This window comes from Brassica oleracea, chromosome C4, assembly GCF_000695525.1.
Source record: "Brassica oleracea var. oleracea cultivar TO1000 chromosome C4, BOL, whole genome shotgun sequence".
Lineage (NCBI taxonomy): Eukaryota > Viridiplantae > Streptophyta > Magnoliopsida > Brassicales > Brassicaceae > Brassica > Brassica oleracea.
Window position 1 is genome coordinate 33,404,592 of NC_027751.1, and position 22,625 is coordinate 33,427,216.

Genomic DNA, 22,625 nt, shown 5'->3' on the forward strand with positions numbered 1-22,625 from the left:
GTCGCGCATGTCGCGTATGTCTGATTTCTCGCTAGCCGAGTTCTGAGCTTGTCGGCGTTTGCTGCAAGTAATCTCGGCTTGTTTTTCGGCCAGCTCCTCCTGTTCGATCCAGTAGAAGTTTTCCTCCTCTTCTGTCATTGGTTTATCGAACGGGGAGCTTTTACGAGCCGATCGGCTTCTGGTTCTTCTTGGATGTTTGTCAGCGTCCTCCTCAGTATCGTTGGAGACGTCGCTGGGATCCAAGTCGACATGCTCAACTTCATTGGCCTCCGTGTCCTTAGCAAGAGGTGGAGGACTCTCTGAGTTTCGTTTCTCGGTAGGGGATGTTTCGCTGGGGTTCTGTCCTGAAGAACGTTTCCGCGACGTTCCGGGCCTGTCGTGTGGAGTTGTGAAGTCGAGTCTTTTCCCGCGAACCTTCGTGGTTCCGCGGGGATGGATTGCTCGAGTCCTTGCCGTTATGGTTTTGACCTGTTTGGTCAAGGTGTTCACGAGCTTATCATGTTACTTCGACCTTTTTTCATAGGAGGTGAACATCTTTTTAAACTCCTCGAGCGTTGCAGCATTGGCTGGTGCGTTGGCCGCGGAGACATCCGCTGCTTGAGTGTGGAGATTGGTGTCGCTTCCTCCGTTGAGAGGAGTTTGCATGTTATCCGCGTCGTCAGTTGACATGTCTGGTAGAGCGTGTTGTGGCTGAGAGTTAGTTTGATCCGTATCCCCCTCCTTCTAGCGCCAAACTGTGAGAACCGAAATTCACACTGTCGATTTCTGTTTAAATAAGGAAAGTAGGAGAACCCTAATTTCCCAGAGGTCCCGGATATCTGCTAATGCCACACGCCAAGCAATCAGAACACGAAATAAAGATGATAAAATATAAAAAATCGAAAAGAGAGCAAAGTTAATCATATTCCGAATTCGCGTTTGAGTGTTACAACAAGGTAAGAGCCTGGGCTACTAGAGCTGTCGGCGAGATTCCTAGCTCTAAAACCCTAAGGCTGCTAAACCTAATTGAGTCGCAGCTCGAATAACAAAAACGAAAAATTGCCTAAATTGCTCTAAGTGCTAAGTTTGCTGTGTATTGCCTATGCCTTCTGCCTCTCGCCTAGGACTCCTTATATACTTGCTCCTAGGTCGGTTTGTGTCTTTCCCTTTGTACCCTTAAGCCGTCATAGCTCAAAAATGGAGATATTCTGTTTTTTCCGATCGTCGTGATTATCTTCGGAAACTTTACATTTATCCGCGGAATCTTGGCATTTATATTGCCTTATGAACCAAGCATAAACCGTCATAAGACTTATGGATTTTCGGTTAAGAAATCGTAAGTGGGCTTCGAGCTGCGTTTAAGGTTTCTTTGGGCCGTTCTTTGACTCAAAACGTTTATTACGGTTTCTTTGATAAAATGTACTTCCCGCGGTTTTTATCGTAAAGTTTGACTGATGACTTCAAAAAAAAGAATGGTTTAGCCATGGCTCATGGGAGATATCATTAAAGAGTAGACGAGAATGCATGGATTCGTGTCGTATCGACGTTCTGGGAGAGTTTGGTCGCTACATAGCGACCGAACTTGGCTTGTGCATGGTCCAATTTGCCATACTCGAGCTTGTCCGTGGCTGGTTTGGATAATCGGTATTTGGTTCGATCGAGATTAGAATAAGATTTTCCCGCGAGCCTCTTCGTAAAGGTTCTTTTTACGAAGAATAACTTTCGTAAAAAATGTTTTCGCCGATTTTTACGGAGATTTGGACATCAACTTCGCCGTATCCGTTTTTGACTCCAACAGACAGCGGGCGACCAGTAACTATGGAATATGTGTGAAAGGCGTGACAGATTTCTAGGGAATCTTGCATGAGATTATTGAAGTGGAATTCCCAGGGTTATTGAAGCTGAAATGCGTTATCTTTAAATGTGAATGGTTCGACCCCGTCGTCAACAGAGGTGTTCGGTTTAACAAATTCGGTGTAGTTGATGTCAATGGTGGACGAAGGTACAACTAATTCTTTTTTGGCATACATGATCTGTATGATTAATTTCTACGTTGTACACTGTCAAAGACCTTCTCGCTCAGCCAGGCAGAGAAGACTTACCAGTCTTAGACAACGACCGACCGGGCGGAACTTTGTGGTACGTTACATTTTATTTTTATTTTTTTTTTAAATTCTTTTATAACAATAATAAATAATTTATACTTATTTTTTCAGGTTTGGGGTTGACGGATGTGTTGCTCGGAACGTAACCGAGACGATCAAAGGTTACTTCTCCAAGCCACATCCAAACTGGAGAAAGACGCCGATCCACGTCAGAAAGACGTGGTTCAAAATTTTTGCTGTAAGTTACTATTAATTAATTATATATACTTTATTTTTTTATGATTTAGAATTTTAAATTTTTTAAAACTAATTCTTAATTTATTTTTTTCGTGCTACAGCAAAAATACCATTGGTCCATGGGGGTCAATGATAGGGTGAAGAAAGCGTTTGACGCGAAGGCGCAAAAACGCTTGTTGGACATGGTCTCCAACTAGAAGGGTGACTGGATCGTGAAGGGATATGAGCGTGGCAAACCCCTGAGCTCACCACGGATGTGTGGGGTGGCCTCATCCGTAATTGGTGGGATCTTGACGCCATTAGAGTCGCCGAATCTTGCTCCGCTTCCCGTCAGACAATAGATGAGCACGGCCATGGGACGATGCTTCACTCTACGGGTCAAAACCCACGCCGGTGTCCGTCTGGAAATAGTAATTAAATATTTAATTTAATTAATTATATATATATATATATATATTCTAACTTTCTTAAATGTTTTTTAGGCCAAAGAGACAGGAGAACAAGGCGGGAGAACTCCCGTCTCTTTTGTAACTTTACGAGAGGATCCACAAGAACAAGGCGGGCCAATTTCTAGATGCTAGGTCCGAGCTGATCTTCAACGACTTGGTTGGTCACGTTGAAGACCGCCAGACCCAGCTGACCCAGCAGTCCACCGACGGATTACCCGTCAACTTATCCACACTTGAAGTGGATAAGATTTACGAGGAGGTAAATTTTTTGAAATTTAATTTTTTTTTTATTATTCATTTAATTTAACTTTAATATTTTACTAACAATATTTATTTTTTTGTTTTTAAGGTTGTCCCTAAGAAAAAAGGACGTACGTTGGGGATTGGTTCCATCAACGATGTTCCGAGAGCGACATCGTCTTATGGTCATAGATGGGAAGATGAAGTCACTCAGCTGCGTAACGAGTTGGACTCGACGCGAACTGCGTTCACAGCTCGTGTGGGTGGAGTCGAGGGCTTCTTGGACGTTATAGCGGCCACAAATCCGGAATGGGAGTCCTTGTTGAGGAACATGCGACGACAAAATCCCATTCCAGGCGAGTCATCATCCGACACACATGTCGACGCGGATGTAGAGAGGAGGAGTGACGAATTCTACCGGGCGATGAACGACCCGTAGTTTTTTTTTTTTACTTTTCGTTGGTTGTATTATATTCAAAACTTATTTATGTATAAAATATTTTCGTATTTATTTTTATGTTTAAATTAGATTTTTATTAAAAAATTAAATAATTTTTATCATATTTTTTAATTCTGGAAATATCAAAATCGAAGTAAATTCGTAGCTAAATTACGACTACTTTACGTCGAAAAGTAACGAGGAAGTAACGAGCGAAATATTTACGTCAACACTACGAGGAATGTGTAACGAGTATTTTACGTGGAAAGATTTACGTTGAATTTACGAAGAAAGGGTTGCGAGGTATTTACGAGGAAGCGGTTGCAAGGTATTTACGAGGAAATTGTTGCGAGGTATTTACGAGGAAATGTAGCGTCCTCCTTACATGGAAAGTTTATGTGGTTTTTAAGACGAATATTGTTCTTTGTTTTTACGACGAAATTTTTCCTCGCTAATTTACGACGAATTGGCGAGAAAATATGTGTTACGACGAACGAATAACGACGAAACGTGTTTCCTCGCTAATTCCTCGTAAAGCCTCTTTTACGAAGAAGTTACTACGAATTTGGCCGTCGTTAATATTGTGTTTTCTTGTAGTGCTACACAATGAAAGGTAATGGGGAAGATACAGATCTTCACATGATGAAATTTTGTATTGTTTGTCAAGTTCTTCTACAAGGAAAGAGCCGAGACTATGAATTTGTAAGACATACAATTGTGGCTCGTTCAATTTGGTTTGGATTTCTCATTATCAAGACCATTAGAACAAAAAGTGGATTTCAATTTCAAGCAGCACCAAAACACGTGGATTTCACAAGCCCCTGAAGTGATATAACTCCAATATGGAAGTGCTATAATTCCAAGATGGTGTTTCCATCTTCAGGAGGAGTATTAGAGTATATGTATTTAGTTTATTTGGTTTAATCTTTGTTAGCATCTCCAAAAAAGAACTCTATTTTGAAGTTTTCAAAACTCTATATTTGAAGTTTTCAAAACTCTATATTTGAAGTTTAAAAGTGTTATTCTCCAAAAGCAAAACTTCAAACTCAACTTCAAAACTATTTGTATTTTATAATATGGTCCTTATATTTGTCATAACTAATTTAAATTCATAAAACTTTTGTAAGTAACTAGTACATATATAAACATGTTACAACAATATTAATTAATAAAATATTATATTAAAATATAAAATTTTAAACAAAATAACTCAATTAATATTAAGCTTCAAGCAAAATATCATATTATTCCATAAAGTGATTTTCGTTATGCAGATATGATCTACTAGTGCATTTCGAAGTAAAAATGGCTCTCCTCATTTTTAATTTGTAGATTAGAGATAAAAATTGTTGAAATCAGATGATATTAATACTTGTAAATACATTAGATCAGAATAAAAAAGTAAAAGAGAAACATAAAATATTGCTAAAAGATTAATTTTTATCGATGATATTAATACTCGTGAATATATTCAATATGAACAAGAAAGAATTGTACGAAAAGACATCATCATCATCAACAACAACAACAACAACCATCTCTAATTACACAAAAAAATTGGACAATATTTGGAAATTTTGAAGGTTCCGGATCAAACTTACATAACTATTAGTATTGTTGTAATATTCAAATTTGTGTAATAGTTATGTCTTCATGTAATTTTTAAAAGCTTTTTTTTTAATTTGTTAAGTTTTTTTTGTATATTTTTGTTATCTAAATCTAGTTTTAAATATTTTAAACCTTATTTTAAAGTTTTATTTAATTTTATGTGTAAACTTAAATTTTGTAAACAAAACTTAAAATATTAATGAGATATTATTTTATAAGGATTAAAACAATAAACAAAAAAATATTTATGAATCATAAATGTGATGTGTAATTGTAGGGACCAAAATGAAAATAAAAATATGAAACTTCAAATTTGAAGTTTTTATAAGTTGGTTTTGTTAGCATAACACATTATACTTAGTTTACTTTACTGTGAAAAACTCTCTTGTTCATTTTTATATAATTAAGATTTATTTCACGTTCTCTTTCTCTTGATCAAATTGAGAGAATATGAAATAAAACGAACAGACAAAACTTAGAAACGGAAAAAGTCAAGCTCAAAGCAATGAGACTGATGCTCGATTCTAGGAGAAAAAATAAAGAAACATAACATGATGAATGAATGGATTAACGAACGTGATGAACGATTCAAAGTAAATTCAAACAATTGAAAGGAAGGAGATAAAGTTGAATGATGATTCTAGGAAAACTCTGATACCATTTCAAATTCACTCAAAGTGATCAATATTTAGAAAAGAGATTGTGAAATAAATCTTCATTAGCGTAAACGTGGAAGACAATTTTGTTTTTAACACTGGTTAATTATGATATTACAAACTACGAGAAACATTACATAAACAATATTATAGCCGACAGTTCTACTTGACTTATGAGGATTCACGTCTAACTGCATCGTTCGGGCCGTCCTGTCAAATCCATTTTTTACGGTACTTCTTGCTCCATGCTAAAAATCTCTTGTAAGTATTTTCTCCCATATTTTTCGCTAGGAATCAAAACTCAATCCTTCTGTTGTAGAAACATTAATGAACCATTGGTCAAACCAATAGACCAAAAAAGCTTACACATGAAGAAGAGTTTGTTTAAATGCAATGTTAAAGTGTAAGTAATCGGTTTATATAGTTTACTTTTTGTTATATGTCCGTATAGTTAGCATAGCACATTAGATGTCGTTTACTTTGTATTTAAACACACTCTCTTGTTTACTTGTTGTCTAATGAAGATTTATTTCACAATTCCCTTCTCTCAATGGTATCACAACATTTCTAGAATCCTCATTCAGCTTCAACAACTTTTTCCTTCTGTTTGTTTTGATTCCCTCTGAATCATTCATCACATTTTTGTTCTTCATTTAATTTATTTCTTTGAATCAAGATTCTGTTTCATTATTTTGACATTCTATTCCATCAATTCTAGTTTTGGTTCCATCGTTTCTCAGTTCAATCTCTCTGATTAATTTATGTTTTGTTTCACTTTAGAATAGTTGGTCTTCTCTTGTTCTCCAATAAAACTTCAAGAAGATAATTTGAGCTTGAGGTTGACTTGAGTTTGTTTATGTCATTTTGTGCTTATATCATGCCTCTAGCAAGCTTCTTGGTTTGTAAGTTGGCAGCTACAAGTCAAGTTATTTTTCTGCTTATTTCTGAAACAAACTTCCAACAATATTTACTATACAATGAAATGTAACGTAGACAAAGATATAGAAAAATGAGATTCTTCTTTAATTATCAAGTTATTCCACAAGGAAAGAGCCGAGACTATATATATGGATTTGTAAGGCATACGATTGTGACTCGTTTTGGTTGCTTAGATTGCTCATTACTGATACCGCCAGAAGAAAACTGAGATTTCAATTTCAAGCAGCTCCAAAATACATGGAGTTCACACGCAATTCGAGTTTCCATCTTGATGAGGAGTATTACACAGTGTATATGGTTGGTATATGGTTAAGTAGTTGATTTGATTTACAGTTGTATTTAACAAACTTTTGTCCTTTTATACTGGTGAACATTTATTCCACAATCTATGTCTCTCAATTTTGATCCCAGTGAGAGAATATGAAAAAATCTATGAAAGACAAAAGGTAGATTGTAAGCAAGTTTGTCAGTCTAAAGAAAGGGAGGCTGAGCTTAAAAATCCCTTAAGAAAGTAAATAAGGTTAGCCTAAGATATTCTTAAACAGTCTTCTCTATGGGTTCAATGAATGGAGAATGAAGTCCTAAGACAAAAAACGTTATGTGGAAATAAGAATTTGAGTGTGGGGTTTGGACGTGGAAGAAACTTCTGAAATATATAGAAGTGTCAAGACAAGTCCAGGGCCGGCTCAATTGTGTCATGGGTCCTGGGGCAAAAAAAAAATTTTAATTTCCAAACTATTGTTTTTCTTTAAAAAATCTGATAGACATATGTTTTTTTTTCAAAATACCAGAAGTATTTTTAAAAATAAATCTATAGAAATAAAAAAAAATACTTTCATATAAAAAAAATTTGAGCCTTTTTCTTATTTTTAATAAAAAAATACATGTATTTTTTAAAAAAATCGAACCCTTATCTATTAAAAAATAGGGAGACAACGGATTAGGCCGGAGGCGGTCGCACCGCTCGCCCCCTATCTAAGCCCGGCCCAGGACAAGTCCACGGGGTTAAAAGAAACAATGGTGAACGTAAATCACTCTAGCATGACAACTAGTCGGACATAGGTAGACGTATCAATCTAAGGTGTGATTGAGGTTATATTGATATGATAATTAATTAGAGAAACAAAGGGGAGAAAGAACAAATATCAGACCTTTCAATTTTTTATTCTAACAAGAGTAAGTGGGAGACAAACAAGGAAGACAAACAGTATACATTCCGAAATCGGGAACCGCAAAAAAAATGATTGTCACGACAAACGATTCGCTTTCCAAGGAAAAAAAAATCAAATCCCTTGATTTACATTAATCAAATCTCCTAATTAATTTTATAAACTGGAATCTCAAACTGGGTTTTGAAACCAACGGTATCAAACACAACACCCAAGTCAGAATCAACATCCAACCTGAGACTCGGGGGGATATTGTTGGAACCGGATTTCACCCACCCCACCCCATTCAAGACCCATAATCCAGTCCAGTGACCCTAAAGCCTGGAAGAAGACAATAGGTCCACAAGGGTTATCAAGGTCTATCCGGAGCCTAGAGGATGGCCAATGCCGAGCAAAGATATTCAAACCAAAACGTAACTGAAGTCAAGGTATTAAAGATGATTATAAATGCACATGATACTCGCAGGAGATCAAAAGACCGTTACGATCCTCCTCGTCAACACCTATAAAGAGGAGACCACGAAGAAGGAGAGGGGGATCTAGAATTCTCTGATAGCATACATATAGTCTCAATACTCTTGTACTCCCTTGTTAATCGATACCCTTTAGACCTGTATTTTCTCGCATAATCAATAAAAAATATATTTTAAATACTTAATCTCTAATATATACATTTTTCTGGATTTTACTTCTTATACAAGTAACCAAAATTCTGTATTTTATTTTTGAGTGGTTTTTAGATCAATCAGTGTCAAACCCAAGTGTGTATTTTTCTCTGTTAAAATAGTATTTTTGAACAAATTTGAGAACAGTATTTCACTTGATTCGTAATATTTTTAGTGAAATCTAGAGTAACTTAAAAATATTTACCCTATATTAGCCATCCCATCATGAAGTAAACTGTGTTGCAAACAACAAGGCTAAAAGGCCTTTTAAGACGAGTTGCATGAGGCTCATATTATGTGTTTTGAACAAAAATGGTTTAGCCCAAAAATAAAAAATAAAAAATAAAAACACGAATCCGACGCCGTTTTGGACTCTGAGTTCTCGGTGACTGAGGGCTTCAGACTTTCTCCGCTGCAAGTTTCTTCTCCATCTTTTTGTTTGTTTGTTTGTTTGCTTCGAAAAATCGACAAGTTTCATCTCCAAGGCTTGTTACTGCACTTAAGGTGAGTAATTCTGATTTTACTTTAGTGATTGTTCTCTCTTTCTGGGTTTTAAGTAATTTTGAGAATTGATTTGCCTAAGATGACTCAGAGCATTCGACAACCTTAAACCTTTCTGTCAAATGTGAACAAGTTTATCAAAAAGACGAGAAAGAGATATTGTTCTCTTAAACCTAGCTTCCGTCGTTACGTTTAAGCTCTCCGTTGCAGTCAAAATCTCTCTAAGTTCGTGTCTTTAACTCTGTATCATGGCTGCAGATGGCTAGATGGGATCAAATCTTCTCCCTGCCCGTGCAAAATCCAACTTTGCCAGAGTTTTCTTCTGCGGATCTCGTTTGGTCCAAGGTTGAAGGTTACCGAGACAACATAGATAGATTAGCCCTCATCCCCTACACGAGGGTTGATGATTTTGTAAGAGGTGAATCCTCCAATAAAGATTGCCCTACCAGTTTCCATGTTGAAGCTAGACGACGCAAAGCCAAAGAGAAAACATACAAGGCCAAAGTTGATGGCATCTTGGAGTATATCCTGTAAGTTATTAGCTAGCACACTTACAATCAAGTGTAGAAACAAAAAAATAAATAACTTGGGTGTGTTTATTTGTGTGAGTAGGTATTGGTGTTCCTTTGGACCAGATGATAACCGGAAAGGCGGATCTGTACGGCCTTGTAGGAGCACATATGTTCCCAAGAAGAACAACGCAGGCCGGCCCAATTCCAAGCGTGGCTGCAGGTGTCACTTCATTGTCAAACGCTTGATTGCTGAACCAACGGTGGCTTTGATCATTTATAACCATGACAAGCATGTGGATGAGAAAGGGTTGCCTTGCCACGGTCCACAAGACAAAAAGGCGGCTGGCACGAGAGCCATGTTTGCTCCTTATATATCTGAAGATCTTAGGTTACGTGTCCTGTCTTTGCTCTATGTTGGTGTCTCTGTGGAGACCATAATGCAAAGGCATAACGAATCGGTGGAAAAACAAGGTGGTCCGAGTAATAGAGATGATTTGTTAACCCATAGATATGTTCGAAGACTTGAGAGGAGTATAAGACGTTCGACATATGAGCTGGATGAGGATGATGATGTTAGTGTCAGTATGTGGGTTGAGAGTCATCACAGCCATGTGTTTTTCTACCAAGGGTTCTCTGACGCAGAACCGTTTTCATTGGGTATTCAAACTGAGTGGCAGTTGCAGCAGATGATTCGGTTTGGGAACTGTAGACTTTTGGCTTCAGATTCAAGGTTTGGGACAAATAAACTCAAGGTCAGTTTCTTACTGTTTGCATCACTCGCTAAATGTGTCTGCTTCTATATATATATCTTATCAGTATATGTGCTGCGTTTATATTTTCAGTATCCTATCCATAGTCTTGTTGTGTTCGACTCCGAGAACAAGGCGATTCCAGTAGCTTGGATAATTGCACCGCGGGTTTCAAGTGGAGATGCGTATAGATGGATGAGAGCTCTTTGTAACCGAGTCCATGCCAAGGATCCCTTGTGGAAGGTGGCTGGGTTCGTAGTTGATGACCCTTTTGCTGACATAACAACGATCAGGTTGGTTGCTTTAAAGACCTTTAATAAAAACGTATTTTGAAGAGTTTACCACACCAAAGCTTTTGGCTTTGAATGCAGATAATTACTTAAGTACATAACCAAATATCGACATATTGAATGAAGCTGCCATTTGGTGTTTTCAATAGTGGAGCAATATTTAAACTGATTGACTTGGTCATACAACAATAGGTCTTGAATCCTTGGTTGGACTGGGTAGGTGCAGAACGCTTGACATGGTTAAATTTTAGGTTTCATCATCAGATACTGAACCATATTGTTCTCTTCGCGAATAAGAAAATTAATGAAAGCATAGATTTCAGACAAGGAACTATATTGTCATTAACCCTCAATATTATATTATCTCATGCTATGTTCCCAGGGATGTGTTTCAGTGTCCGGTCTTGTTTTCGTTTTGGCGTATTCGCCATGCATGGCATAAGAACATAATCAAGAGATGTCAAGACACAGAGACTCGTGTCGAGATTTCAAGACATCTGGGTCAGGCCGTCGATAAAGTCTGTAGAAAGCAAGGAACAGCCACATTGTTTGAAGGTTTAATGGAGCATTTTGGTAATAGTCCGGAGTTTGTAGAGTACTTCAGAGCTGTTTGGTCTCCTAGAATAGGTTATTTTTCGAATCTCTCTTTCTTTTTCTTTTTTTTGGCTTACACTTTACCTGCAAGGTTCTTAGACCCTACGGATCAAATGTTGTACATGTCAATGACATCAAGTCATCAAGTCATCTCAGTTATTGACTATTTCTTCCCAATCAATAATAGGAGCTTGGACAAGTGCTTTACAGACTCTTCCCTTGGCAAGCCAAGAGATATGTGCAGCGATGGAGCTTTACCACTATCAGATGAAGTGCAGGCTATTGAATGAGAGAGACTCTGAAGCTTATCAACGTACTGATTGGTTGGTCGATAAGTTAGGAACGAAAGTGCATTCTTACTTCTGGCTAGATGAATATTCTGGAAAAGATGATTTTGCTAGGTACTGGAGAGAGGAATGGGTGAGCGGTTTGACTTCTTTCCGGAAAGCATCGAGTATACCAGATTCTCATGTTGTTATCTCTGGTATGTCTGCAAAAGTAACAGATAAATGTGATGTCAACGAAGTTCATGTTGTGTGGAGTCCAAGTTCCCATTTTGGGGTTTGCAGTTGCAGCTGGGCACAAAAGGGTTACATATGTCAGCACATGATCAAACTTGCACAAGTCTGTCGTGGAAACCGTACTGCTAAAGAATCTGCTAGCCTTCTTCAGTATTATCAGGCCTTGGTTGATCTGCTTCACTTACCACCTGGCGACTCCTTGTTTCGTGATTACGCAGCTTCTTTAGCCGTCTCTGTGGAAAAGCAAATCAATGCGCTTGGCGATCTGCCAAATAGCGATGCTAGTGAAGGGACTGTGCAGAAAGAAGTTGCTGGCGAAGTAGCTACTGATTTGGATGGAGAGTTGAGTAAAATGCCAATGAGTAGGGATAAATGTAGAGCCTGCTCCGAAAATGCAGAAGATGCTATTTCCGGTTCTGAAATGGAAATGGATCATTCACTATGTTCAACCAAAGCTGGTGCAGAAGATGTTGCCTCTACCGTGCAGAACGAGACAGACATCGCGACAGAGAATCATGAAAGAGGTGCAAAAAGGTTGAAATTTTGCAGCACCCGAGCAAGGGAGTATGTCGATGAATGATGGTAGCCGAGCGGAGATTGTAGCCAGAGTTTCCATAAATTGACTGACCATTCTAATGTTGACCATACACAAACTGTGAAGCAACATATGCTGAGACTCGGGAAACTTTATTAGCTATGATGATGTGGCTCCCACAAAGAGGAAACTGAAAGAAAGGTAGACATTGCATCTAACAGCTCTGTAGTAATCTGGTTACTTTTTTATACTGTCAATCAATCCGTTCCAGATTTTTTCTAGATTCGGTGAATAAATTATGAAGCCACCAATGAGAGCCTTTTCTGTGCCATAGATGAGAACTATGGAAATTTAAATTGGACAAGATGGACGATTTATTTTCCACGATAATTATCATATAGCATATCTCCATCAAACTATGATCTCGTGCTAGATCCCCATAAATAGAAAGTTGTAAACTTATTAACTAAACAAATTTAAAATCAACTAAATCAAACAAAAACCCAAATTATATATATATATATATATATAATACTCCTTTAGTTTCATTTTATTTGTCTTTTTAGGTTTGTGCATACGGATTAAGAAAATATTTAATTTTACATATTTTTAATATAAAAATATCATTACCTATAAACCTAACCATATTTCAATCAATAGAAAAATTAATAAAGTATTAATGTTAATAAATTTTTCCTTGAAACTTTAAAATGACAATTATTTTGTGACAAATATTTTTCTCTAGAAGGACAACTAATTTAAAATGGAAAGAGTATTTTTATTCTTCAACAGCCATCTTAAACCAAACAAAAATATTTGTCGTCATTATCATTAATCATCAAAAGTCAGACGAAGCTTACCAACACAAGCAACAACTTCAATTTCAACACATTCAAAGTCTCTGCCTTTTACTGCTTTTGCTCACACCAGAAATTTGAAATAGAGATGATAGTCATGAGGAGAAGGAGTCTGATATCCGAAACGGTTGGCTTAAAATCATGGGAGAAGATCAGTTTCCCGCCATGGCAAGGGTTAATGGTGTTGGTGAAGAAGGAGAAGAAAGGTCTGTGAAGAAAAAGATAAATTTTTCTTTTTACAAAATGGGGGTTTTGTTTGGTTAAGTTGGTTTAAAATGTCTGCCAATTATAACAATCGGCTATGGGAAAATAAATTTCGAACTATCAATTTAGGGAGAAATAAGTTTACAACTTTCAATTCATGAAAATCTAGCACGAGGTCATAGTTCAGTGGAGATCTGATGCTACATGATAGTTATTCAGGAGAAATAGATAGTGGATTTAATTGGATAATTATGATTTTATCATTGAAATTTGCACCCTTTATGCAAGAAAAACTAAAGAAGAGTACAACTAGGTATGTGGTAGTCCAACAGTTGTGCATTTTGAATATACTAGTTGTACCTCTATTTTTACACCTGCTCACCTACTCAATAGTAATCTGACATGCAGAGTTATTGTATCAGCAAGTCATCGGTTTAATCATTTTTCGAAATAGTCACCATTTGGTGTCCATTAGTACGAAAAGATAACTCAATCTTGAATCCCAAAAAGAAGAATCTTTTCGTTTGTATCTCAATTCTTCTTTTAACCGTTATCAGACCTGCCAGGGCAGCATGCTTCTTGCTACTATTCCCGTTCGACCTCGATAAGAAACAATGAGTTGGAGTATGCATTGATAACACTAATTGGACGATATCTATAGAATATATATGGAAACATATAGTTAAGGGTTATAATGTAATTAGTCTTTCTCAATACCCTAGTACTACTCGATTGTATATATTGATGTACATGGTTTACCTAATGAATTAAGTTCTACAATCTATATGGTATCAGAGCCACTATCTCTAAATCTCAAAAAATTAAATAAATAAATAAAATTATGTGCCGTTCTTGAAACTTTTCAAACATGTCTTCTTCTCAAAACAACTCCCATGTATCAACACATGAAGCGGTGGTTATCAACAACAAAACACTCCTAAACGTCAAAATGACAAACGCTGCAAAACTCACGAGTATCAATCACCTAATGTGGAGCAGGCAGGTCCATGCTCTGTTTGATGCGTACGACTTAGCTGGCTACCTCGATGGATCCTCCCCAATCCCGCCTCCAACGATCACAACAGAGGGTGTCGAAACCATGAATTCCGACTACTCTCATTGGAAGCGACAAGACAAGTTTGTCTTCAGTGCTCTCTTGGGAGCGATCTCACCAACAATCCAACCATTGCTCTCCCGGGCCACCACAGAATATCAGATCTGGGAGACTCTCGAGTCTACTTATGCTAAACCAACAAGAGGCCACATCAAACAACTAAGGCAACAAATCAAAGAATGGAAGAAGGGAAACAAGACAATTGATGACTATATGCAAGGATTCATCACTCGATTTGACCACCTGGCCATACTTGGCAAAGCATATGATCTGGAAGATCAAGTTGAGTTCATCATTCACGGACTCCCAGAAGAGTACAAGAATGTTGCAGATCATATTGAGAGTAAAGACATAACACCATCTCTCATAGAGATCCATGAGAGGTTAATCAATCAAGAGGCTAAATTCCAATCCGCAAATCTGCAACCGGCTTCAGCAATCATTCCTGTCTCAGCGAATGTTGCTTCTCACCGTGGCAACAACAACACAGCTCAGCGTGGCACTTCCAGCAACAGGCAATACTCAAACCGCAACAACCAGAGGAACAACGACTGGCAATATCCAAACAACAACAACAGAGTCGACACATATCAACCACGCCCTTACCTTGAGAGATGCCAGCTTTGTGGAGTGCAAGGCCACAGTGCACGGCGTTGCAACCAACTCAACAACGCAAGCCGAAGCAGCAGCAACAACTCTGTTACTGGTCAACAATCCCCTTTCACACCATGGTAGCCTCGAGCTAATGTAGCTATGGCGCCTCAGTACACGGCGAACAACTGGCTTCTGGATAGCGGAGCCACTCATCACATCACAAGTGATCTGGCTAATCCCTCTCTTCATCAGCCATATGCCGGCAACGAGGAGGTTCTCATTGGCGATGGCTCTGGTCTCGCGATCTCGCACACTGGTTCTGCCTTACTACCCTCTCAACATCGTCCTTTATCCTTAAATAATATCCTCTGTGTTCCCAACATACATAAGAATCTTATCTCAGTCTATCGCCTTTGTAATTCTAACCAAGTTTCTGTTGAATTTTTCCCGGCTCATTTCCAGGTGAAGGATCTCAGCTCGGGGGTTCTATTACTCCAAGGACGGACTAAAGATGAGCTATATAAGTGGCCAGTGACTCCTTCCAACATCCATTCTCTTCTAGCTTCAACCTCACCAAAAACCAGCTCACATAAATGGCACTCTCGCTTAGGCCATCCTTCTTTCTCTGTTTTACAATCTGTTGCTTCCCAGTTCGCTTTACCTATGTCTTCTTCTTCTTCTAAACATTTGTCTTGCACCCATTGTCTTATCAATAAAAGCCTTAAATTGCCATTTTCTCAATCCTCCACAACCTCTTCTCTCCCCTTACAATATGTCTTTTCTCCTATAACCTCTGTTGAAAACCATAAATATTACCTTGTTTTGGTTGATCATTATACAAGGTATACATGGCTCTACCCTCTCTCAAAGAAATCCCAGGTCCGTGATGTCTTCATTGCGTACAAGGCGCTCGCGGAGAAACAATTTCAGACTCCACTCACAACACTTTACTCGGATAACGGTGGCGAGTTCATTTCCCTGCGATCCTACTTGACAGAACATGGCATTGCTCACCTCACTACACCACCGCATACGCCTGAGCACAACTGTCTTTCCGAAAGGAAACACAGACACGTGGTAGAAACAGGCATGACGCTAATGTCTCAAGCTGGTGTACCGAAAACGTATTGGCCCTATGCCTTCGCTGCAGCAGTATATCTGATCAATCGTCTTCCCACTCCAATCCTATCAATAGACTCTCCCTTCCAGAAGCTTTTCCACAAGAAGCCGAACTACAACAACCTCAAAGTCTTTGGTTGTATGTGCTTCCCGTGGCTGCGACCATACAATACTCACAAGCTCCAAGACAAGTCGAAACCATGTGTATTCCTAGGCTACTCGATGACACAAAGCGCGTACCTGTGTCTGGATGTCGATGCTGGACGCCTCTATGTATCGCGTCACATCCAATTTGATGAAGATCAATTCCCGTTCAAAACCAAAATTCCGTCTCAAAAATCTCAAACACTAACCCCTGAAATTCCATGGATGCCGCAGGTCACTCGTGTTCCTTGTCAAGCTCCGTCCTCGGCTCCAATGGTGCCTCCAAGTCCGGGTCCTTCTACCTCATCTCCGACGACTACGCTGGGAATTGTTCAACCGATTCTCCAACCCTACCAAAACTCAGGTTCTATTATTCTTAACTCTATTTTAAATTCTTCACTACCAGGCCCAAGCCCAACAGCCACTATACCTCAACCTATCCCAATACCTACTGGCCCAACAAATCAAACCAGCCCAAAGCCATCAACCCAAACAAATCAACAACTCGAATCACCCAGACCGTCCTCACCGTCTCCGCCGTCGATACCGATACCAGAATCTGCAACTACACAACCACCAATTCCCCAGAACCCACCAAGAATGACAACCAAGTTACAAAATAATATTACTAAGCCAAATAAAAAGTATTCTCTCAACATTCGAACCCGACAAACCAACACAATCCCAACTACCATTAACCAGGCGCTGCGAGATCCGAAATGGAGAAATTCTTGTACTGAGGAGTTCAATTCTCAAATCAAAAATCGTACATGGGATTTGGTGCCACCATCACCACATCAAAATATTCTCGGCTGTAGATGGATTTTTACAACTAAAATGCTTCCTGATGGTACTATTGACAGGAACAAATCGCGACTAGTGGCTCGTGGTAATAGCCAACAATATGGTGTCGATTTTGGAGATATGTTTGGTCCCGTCATCAAAGCTACGACTGTTCGTACTGTTCTTGGCGTTGCAGAACGCAAATCATGGACTTTGCGGCAATTGGATGTAAATCATGTGTTCCTTCAATCTCGATTGACTGATGAGGTATATATGGCTCAGCCCCCAGGTTTTGTTGACAATGATCGTCCGGACTATGTTTGTCGCCTCAACAAAGCTATCTACGGTTTAAAACAATCACCGCGTGCCTGGTACCATGAGCTCAAGACATATCTCCTATCTGCTGGTTTCCAAAACTCAATAGCCGATACTTCTCTGTTTGTTCTTCGGAAGAATGGTGACATTGTCTATCTTCTGGTCTACGTAGACGATATTATAGTTACTGGTAGTAACAATAGTCTCATCAACGTCATCATTGCCTCGCTTGCCACGCGATTCTCCATCAAGGACCTGGGTGACCTACAGTATTTTCTCGGCATTAAAGTGACAAGAAATTCTCACGGTCTTCACTTGATGTAGAGTAAATACATCAGCGACTTGCTCAACAAGGTAAACATGCCGAACACTAAGGCTGTCTCTACTCCGTTAAACCCTGCAGAGAAACTATCACTGAATCTCGGCAAGCCAATGTCTATCCCTCGCAGTATCGAACCGTTGTTGGAAGCCTTCAGTATCTATCATTCACTAGGCCTGGCATAGCGTATGCTGTCAACAAGCTCTCTCAACATATGCATTCTCCTACAGATGCACATTGGACTGCAACAAAACGTGTCTTACGTTATCTAGCTGGTACGATGTCACATGGCATTCTCTTGCGCAAGAACAATCCTCTATCACTTCACGCATACTCAGATGCTGACTGGGCCGGGGACAGAGATGATTTCGTCTGAACAAATGCCTATGTAGTTTATCTCGGTGGTCATCCAATCTCTTGGTCGTCGGAGAAACAAAAAGGAGTATCAAGATCATCAACGGAAGCCGAATACCGGTCAGTGGCAAACACAGCAGCGGAGCTTCGCTGGATCTGTTCCTTACTAACAGAACTCGGCATCACATTACCATCAGCTCCGGTTATCTATTTTGACAATATTGGGGCCACCTATCTTTGCGCCAATCCAGTCTTCCATTCTCGGATGAAGCATATAGCTTTGGATTATCACTTCATTCGGGAACAGATACAATCAGGTCAGCTTCGTGTTACACACATTTCTACAAGGGACCAACTCGCTGATGCACTTACAAAGCCACTCACACGAACACCATTTCAGCAGAACTGTCACAAGATTGGAGTGGACAAAGTCCCTCCATCTTGAGGGGGAATATAGAATATATATGGAAACATATACTTAAGGGTTATAATGTAATTAGTCTTTCTCAATACCCTAGTACTACTCGATTGTATATATTGATGTACATGGCTTACCTAATGAATTAAGTTCTACGACCTATAATAACTGTGTTATAATATTGCAACCATCCCTTGCGTAAAATGTGTCAATGTCAAAAGAACCACACATTATTCTATCATTTACCGGAATAACAATGCACATTTATATTCTCTATACAATCCACACCCAACTTTAATAAATTAAAATTCAGTTTCCCCAATCTGCATAATCACTTAATTTTTGGGTCCAAAATAAGCTGTTCTTCTGGAGCAAAAAAAGCTACCTCAGATGCGAACCAAACGGAAGTTTTGTGGGTGTTCTTAAGAGGTTCTGGTGCGGTGACAAAATTGTCTCTAAGATCTCTAAGTCCGACAACAATCCCCATCACCGGTACTATCGATGTCATTATGCCCAACTTAAGAAGGTATAGTTTGTTGAAGCAACCTCGTGAATCGTATATCTCAGCTTTGATTTCAGATCTAGGGTTTAGATGTAATGTCCTTTATTAAAGATCAATTACTGTTTCCTGTAGCTAGCAAAAGAAAATGGACGAAGCGTTCGAAGATAAACTAGGGAATTTGGGGTCCAAAGTAACTAGTCTGGCAAAAGAGGTGAGACAAACTATTGTGTGTCAGACAGTTGAAGTATGCCTTCTAGAGAGGGTTGACACTGAGATATTCAAAGCGAAGGCATGTGTCTACAAAATTACCTTGGTTTCAATTATCTTGTCTCTGGTCTTCGTAGGAATTCTCAAGTACTTTAAAGTTTAAGAGTGCATTGCTCTTATTCAGTCATTTCTTGAACGTCTAACATTTGGGTTAGTTAACATGTATTAATATAAGTTTCGAATATCCATTGCGACCTATGTTTCTTTTGTGGTCTTGGATGTTTAATCTGGATTCTTGCCCCACTATTAGGATGTTGTATGTATAGGCGAAACTAAAACACATCCAGTTAATGCTTGCAATATCCACATGGTGTACCATCCGGATTTTGTTATATATATATCCAAAAGGACAACAAGATTGATGTACCATGGAACAAACTCAAGGCTCATCAGATCGATCTCAAATCCCTACCCACATGGCCCAAGTACGCGTTTCTAGGACCCAATTCCACAAATCCTATGATTGTGGACTCTAAACTGAATAATGCAGAGATTGTCTTGGTTTTATTGTGAACTTAGAAATTATTGTAAGGTTCTAGGATATTCACTAGATGACATTCATGGCATATAACCTGATTTTTTCATGCACAAAATACATCTAGAAGAAGAATCGATGACTTTTATAGAATATCAGGAGGGGTTAAACCCAAATCTAAAAGATATTGTAAAGAAAGAGATAATGAACCTTTTAAAGGATGGTGTAATCTATGAAATCGCTGTAGCAAATGTGTTATTCCCGTTCATGTAGCTTTTAAGAAAGGTGGAATCATTGTGATAACAAATGATAGGACTGAACTGATACCTTCTAGGACTGTCACTGGCCATCACTAGACTAAATGCTGCAATTCTCAAAGAACATTTTCCACTTCCATTCATTGATCAAATGCTTGAGAGATTAGCTAACCATCTTTACCAATGTTTTCTACATGGTTATTCAGGTTTCTTTCAGATTTCCATCCATCCATATGATTAGAAGAAGACGGGGAAGTGCCATGTGGCACCATCTAGGCCATTGGTTTTTGTTGACTTTTCTTGACCTCTTTTCACCTCAGTTGACTTCTATCCTTAAACCATAAATTTTCTCAATCACTCCTTTGAATCTATTGTACACGATTACCTATGTCCATTTGGCTATTGTCTCAAACGATTAGCCTATTTTCTACCATCGACCGAAACCGGTTTTTTCCAAACCATCTAGTTTTTCCCTGAAAAAATTCCATATTATGTCTCCAAATACCTTAGGAAATTTTCCTAGGTTTATTCCTAAATTCATGGGTTCATACTGGTCCTCTTTGTCCTTCGACCCTCTCCAAAACCTCTTACGACCATCTCAAATCTTGGCTCGAACCAACTGAATTCTAACTTGGCCAAAAGTTTTCTTTTGATCCATATTGATGATAGATTGTGGCTTGCTTGTTTTAACAACTTTAAAAATCCTTCATGCTCAACCTCGATATAACTATTTCTCATCTTTGGGTCTTCTCCTTGACCAATTTGTTTTCTGCTTGACCAATCTTCAATCTTCGTTGACCAAACCTTTATTCATGTTTTGTAATATCATGTTACTCCAAGATTTGGTCATTCCCAAATCGTTGACTTCCTATTTAAGACAATGAGTATTACATTCTCCCCTCCTTAAAATGAATTCGTCCTGAATTCACGACGTAGACACGCTTCTGCTTTGCAACTTTGACTTCTCATCCTTAATCTGACTTCCATTCGGTGCAACCACATATTAACCGCTTCAGCACCTCCCACGCTACTCAAACTCCAACTCTTCATGCATCCATAACATCCTTCATCATTTCTTCCTTCTTTGCTCTGATTCTCGCTCAGCAAATGGATTCAATCATTGATCTTCTCTTTATTTATCATAGCTTCCTCCTTGCCCTCTTTACAATATTTCTTCAAAACTTCTCATCACTTTCCTTCCCAAAGCTTCACTTCAATACTTTCTCAACTGGACTTTATCTTCACAACTTCTCTTGTGAATCCTCCTTAGCAATCTTTTTTTTTACTCCATTCAATCTTTCTCAATCTTTTCTTCATACACCCATCTCTTATCACTACCATTTTTCCATCGCTTTTCTCAAATCTTCATATGATCAAAATCCATGCCTTCTTCTTATGATCTTGATATACCATGATTCTTACCACCTTTTAGTCCATGGTATAAGGCCTTTATCGAGTCTATATCAGTTTGAGGTCTATTTTAGAGTATTTTCAGGTTCAGGTGTGTTTTGGAGAACTTTGGAGATTCTAGAGCTTTTTGAGGTGTATTACTGCACAAACGTATCAGGAGGTTAGCTATGGATGTAAGCCTTCCCACGGTGAGATTGACCTCATATTTTAGGACAAGATAGATATTTAAGTTAGATTTCCAATGCCACCAGTTTGGGGTCCATATAACGGTTAGATCTAAAGTTATGATTGTTTCACTAAAGAAGGTCTGCATGACTCGCAAGAGGAAGTTGCCGAAGATATGAAGAAGGGTCGATCAACACTAATACCTTGGTGTCGCGAAAAAATGATGGGAGACCATGGGCAGAGTCTATTTCATGACTGACGTGGCCCAGAGGTCACCACAAAGTTCAGAATTTCCCATGGCCGACTTGATACCTAGTTTTTATAATTTTAGAAGCCATTGTTACTTGTTAGCGGCTATGCTTTATTCTATTGTTTTATTTTAGGTCGTTGTAGTATAGTGATTGTCGAACCAGTTCTGAGGGATATCAAAGCACTGAGAATGCAAGTACTCACTTAATCTAAGTGCAACCAATGATTTAGATGGGTTTTAAACTACTACTAATACTAGAAAGCAATAACAAAATGATACTTTCTTGACTAAGGGAAAAGAGAACTCATGGGCATAGGGATTAAAACTTGGGTGATCAAGTATCGAACTAAGGATGGCAAATGATCAATCAAACTATCAACCTTAAGCCTAGACACAATTCTAAGCAAGCTCTATGTCTAGATAAATGCTCATTTGCTAACATATCTCAAACATCAAATGTCTTTGGTTGAATAATATGAAAGCAATCATTACTAAGAAGTCTATTAGCTATCTTAGCACCTTTAACAACAAATGTCTTTGGCAAAGTATACTAAAAGCCTAGGAGAGTTGTCTCAGGCATTTCATCAAACACCTTTCGGGTGGGAAATGCCTATTGATCAACTTTTGAGTGGCCAACTCAGAAGATGCATTAGGAATACTCTACTAGCAAGGAACAAGAATGATCTACACTAAAACATCCTAGAACTAACCTAATCACCCTTAATCTCCCTAACCCATGAATTCAAAAGGTTATTACTCACTAATCTCCATGATTCCTCTTAAACCCATATTGGATTTCAGATTAATCATGTACAGAAATAGATAAGAAATCAACAATAACACAAGAACATAACAATCAAAATCCAAGAGATAAACTTCTCAAGAGAGTT

General features: G+C 38.5%; 1 protein-coding gene across 1 annotated transcript; it reads left to right on the forward strand.

Annotated features, from left to right (window-relative positions):
- Nucleotides 1–8,860: 8,860 nt before the first annotated feature.
- On the forward strand, nucleotides 8,861–12,467 carry LOC106343021. Its single transcript, XM_013782124.1, is given in 7 exon segments — nucleotides 8,861–8,990; nucleotides 9,246–9,517; nucleotides 9,600–10,251; nucleotides 10,342–10,541; nucleotides 10,921–11,165; nucleotides 11,320–12,200; nucleotides 12,202–12,467. Coding segments are annotated over 6 exon segments (2,325 nt in total). The 5' UTR covers nucleotides 8,861–8,990; the 3' UTR covers nucleotides 12,277–12,467.
- The last annotated feature ends 10,158 nt before the right edge of the window (nucleotides 12,468–22,625 follow it).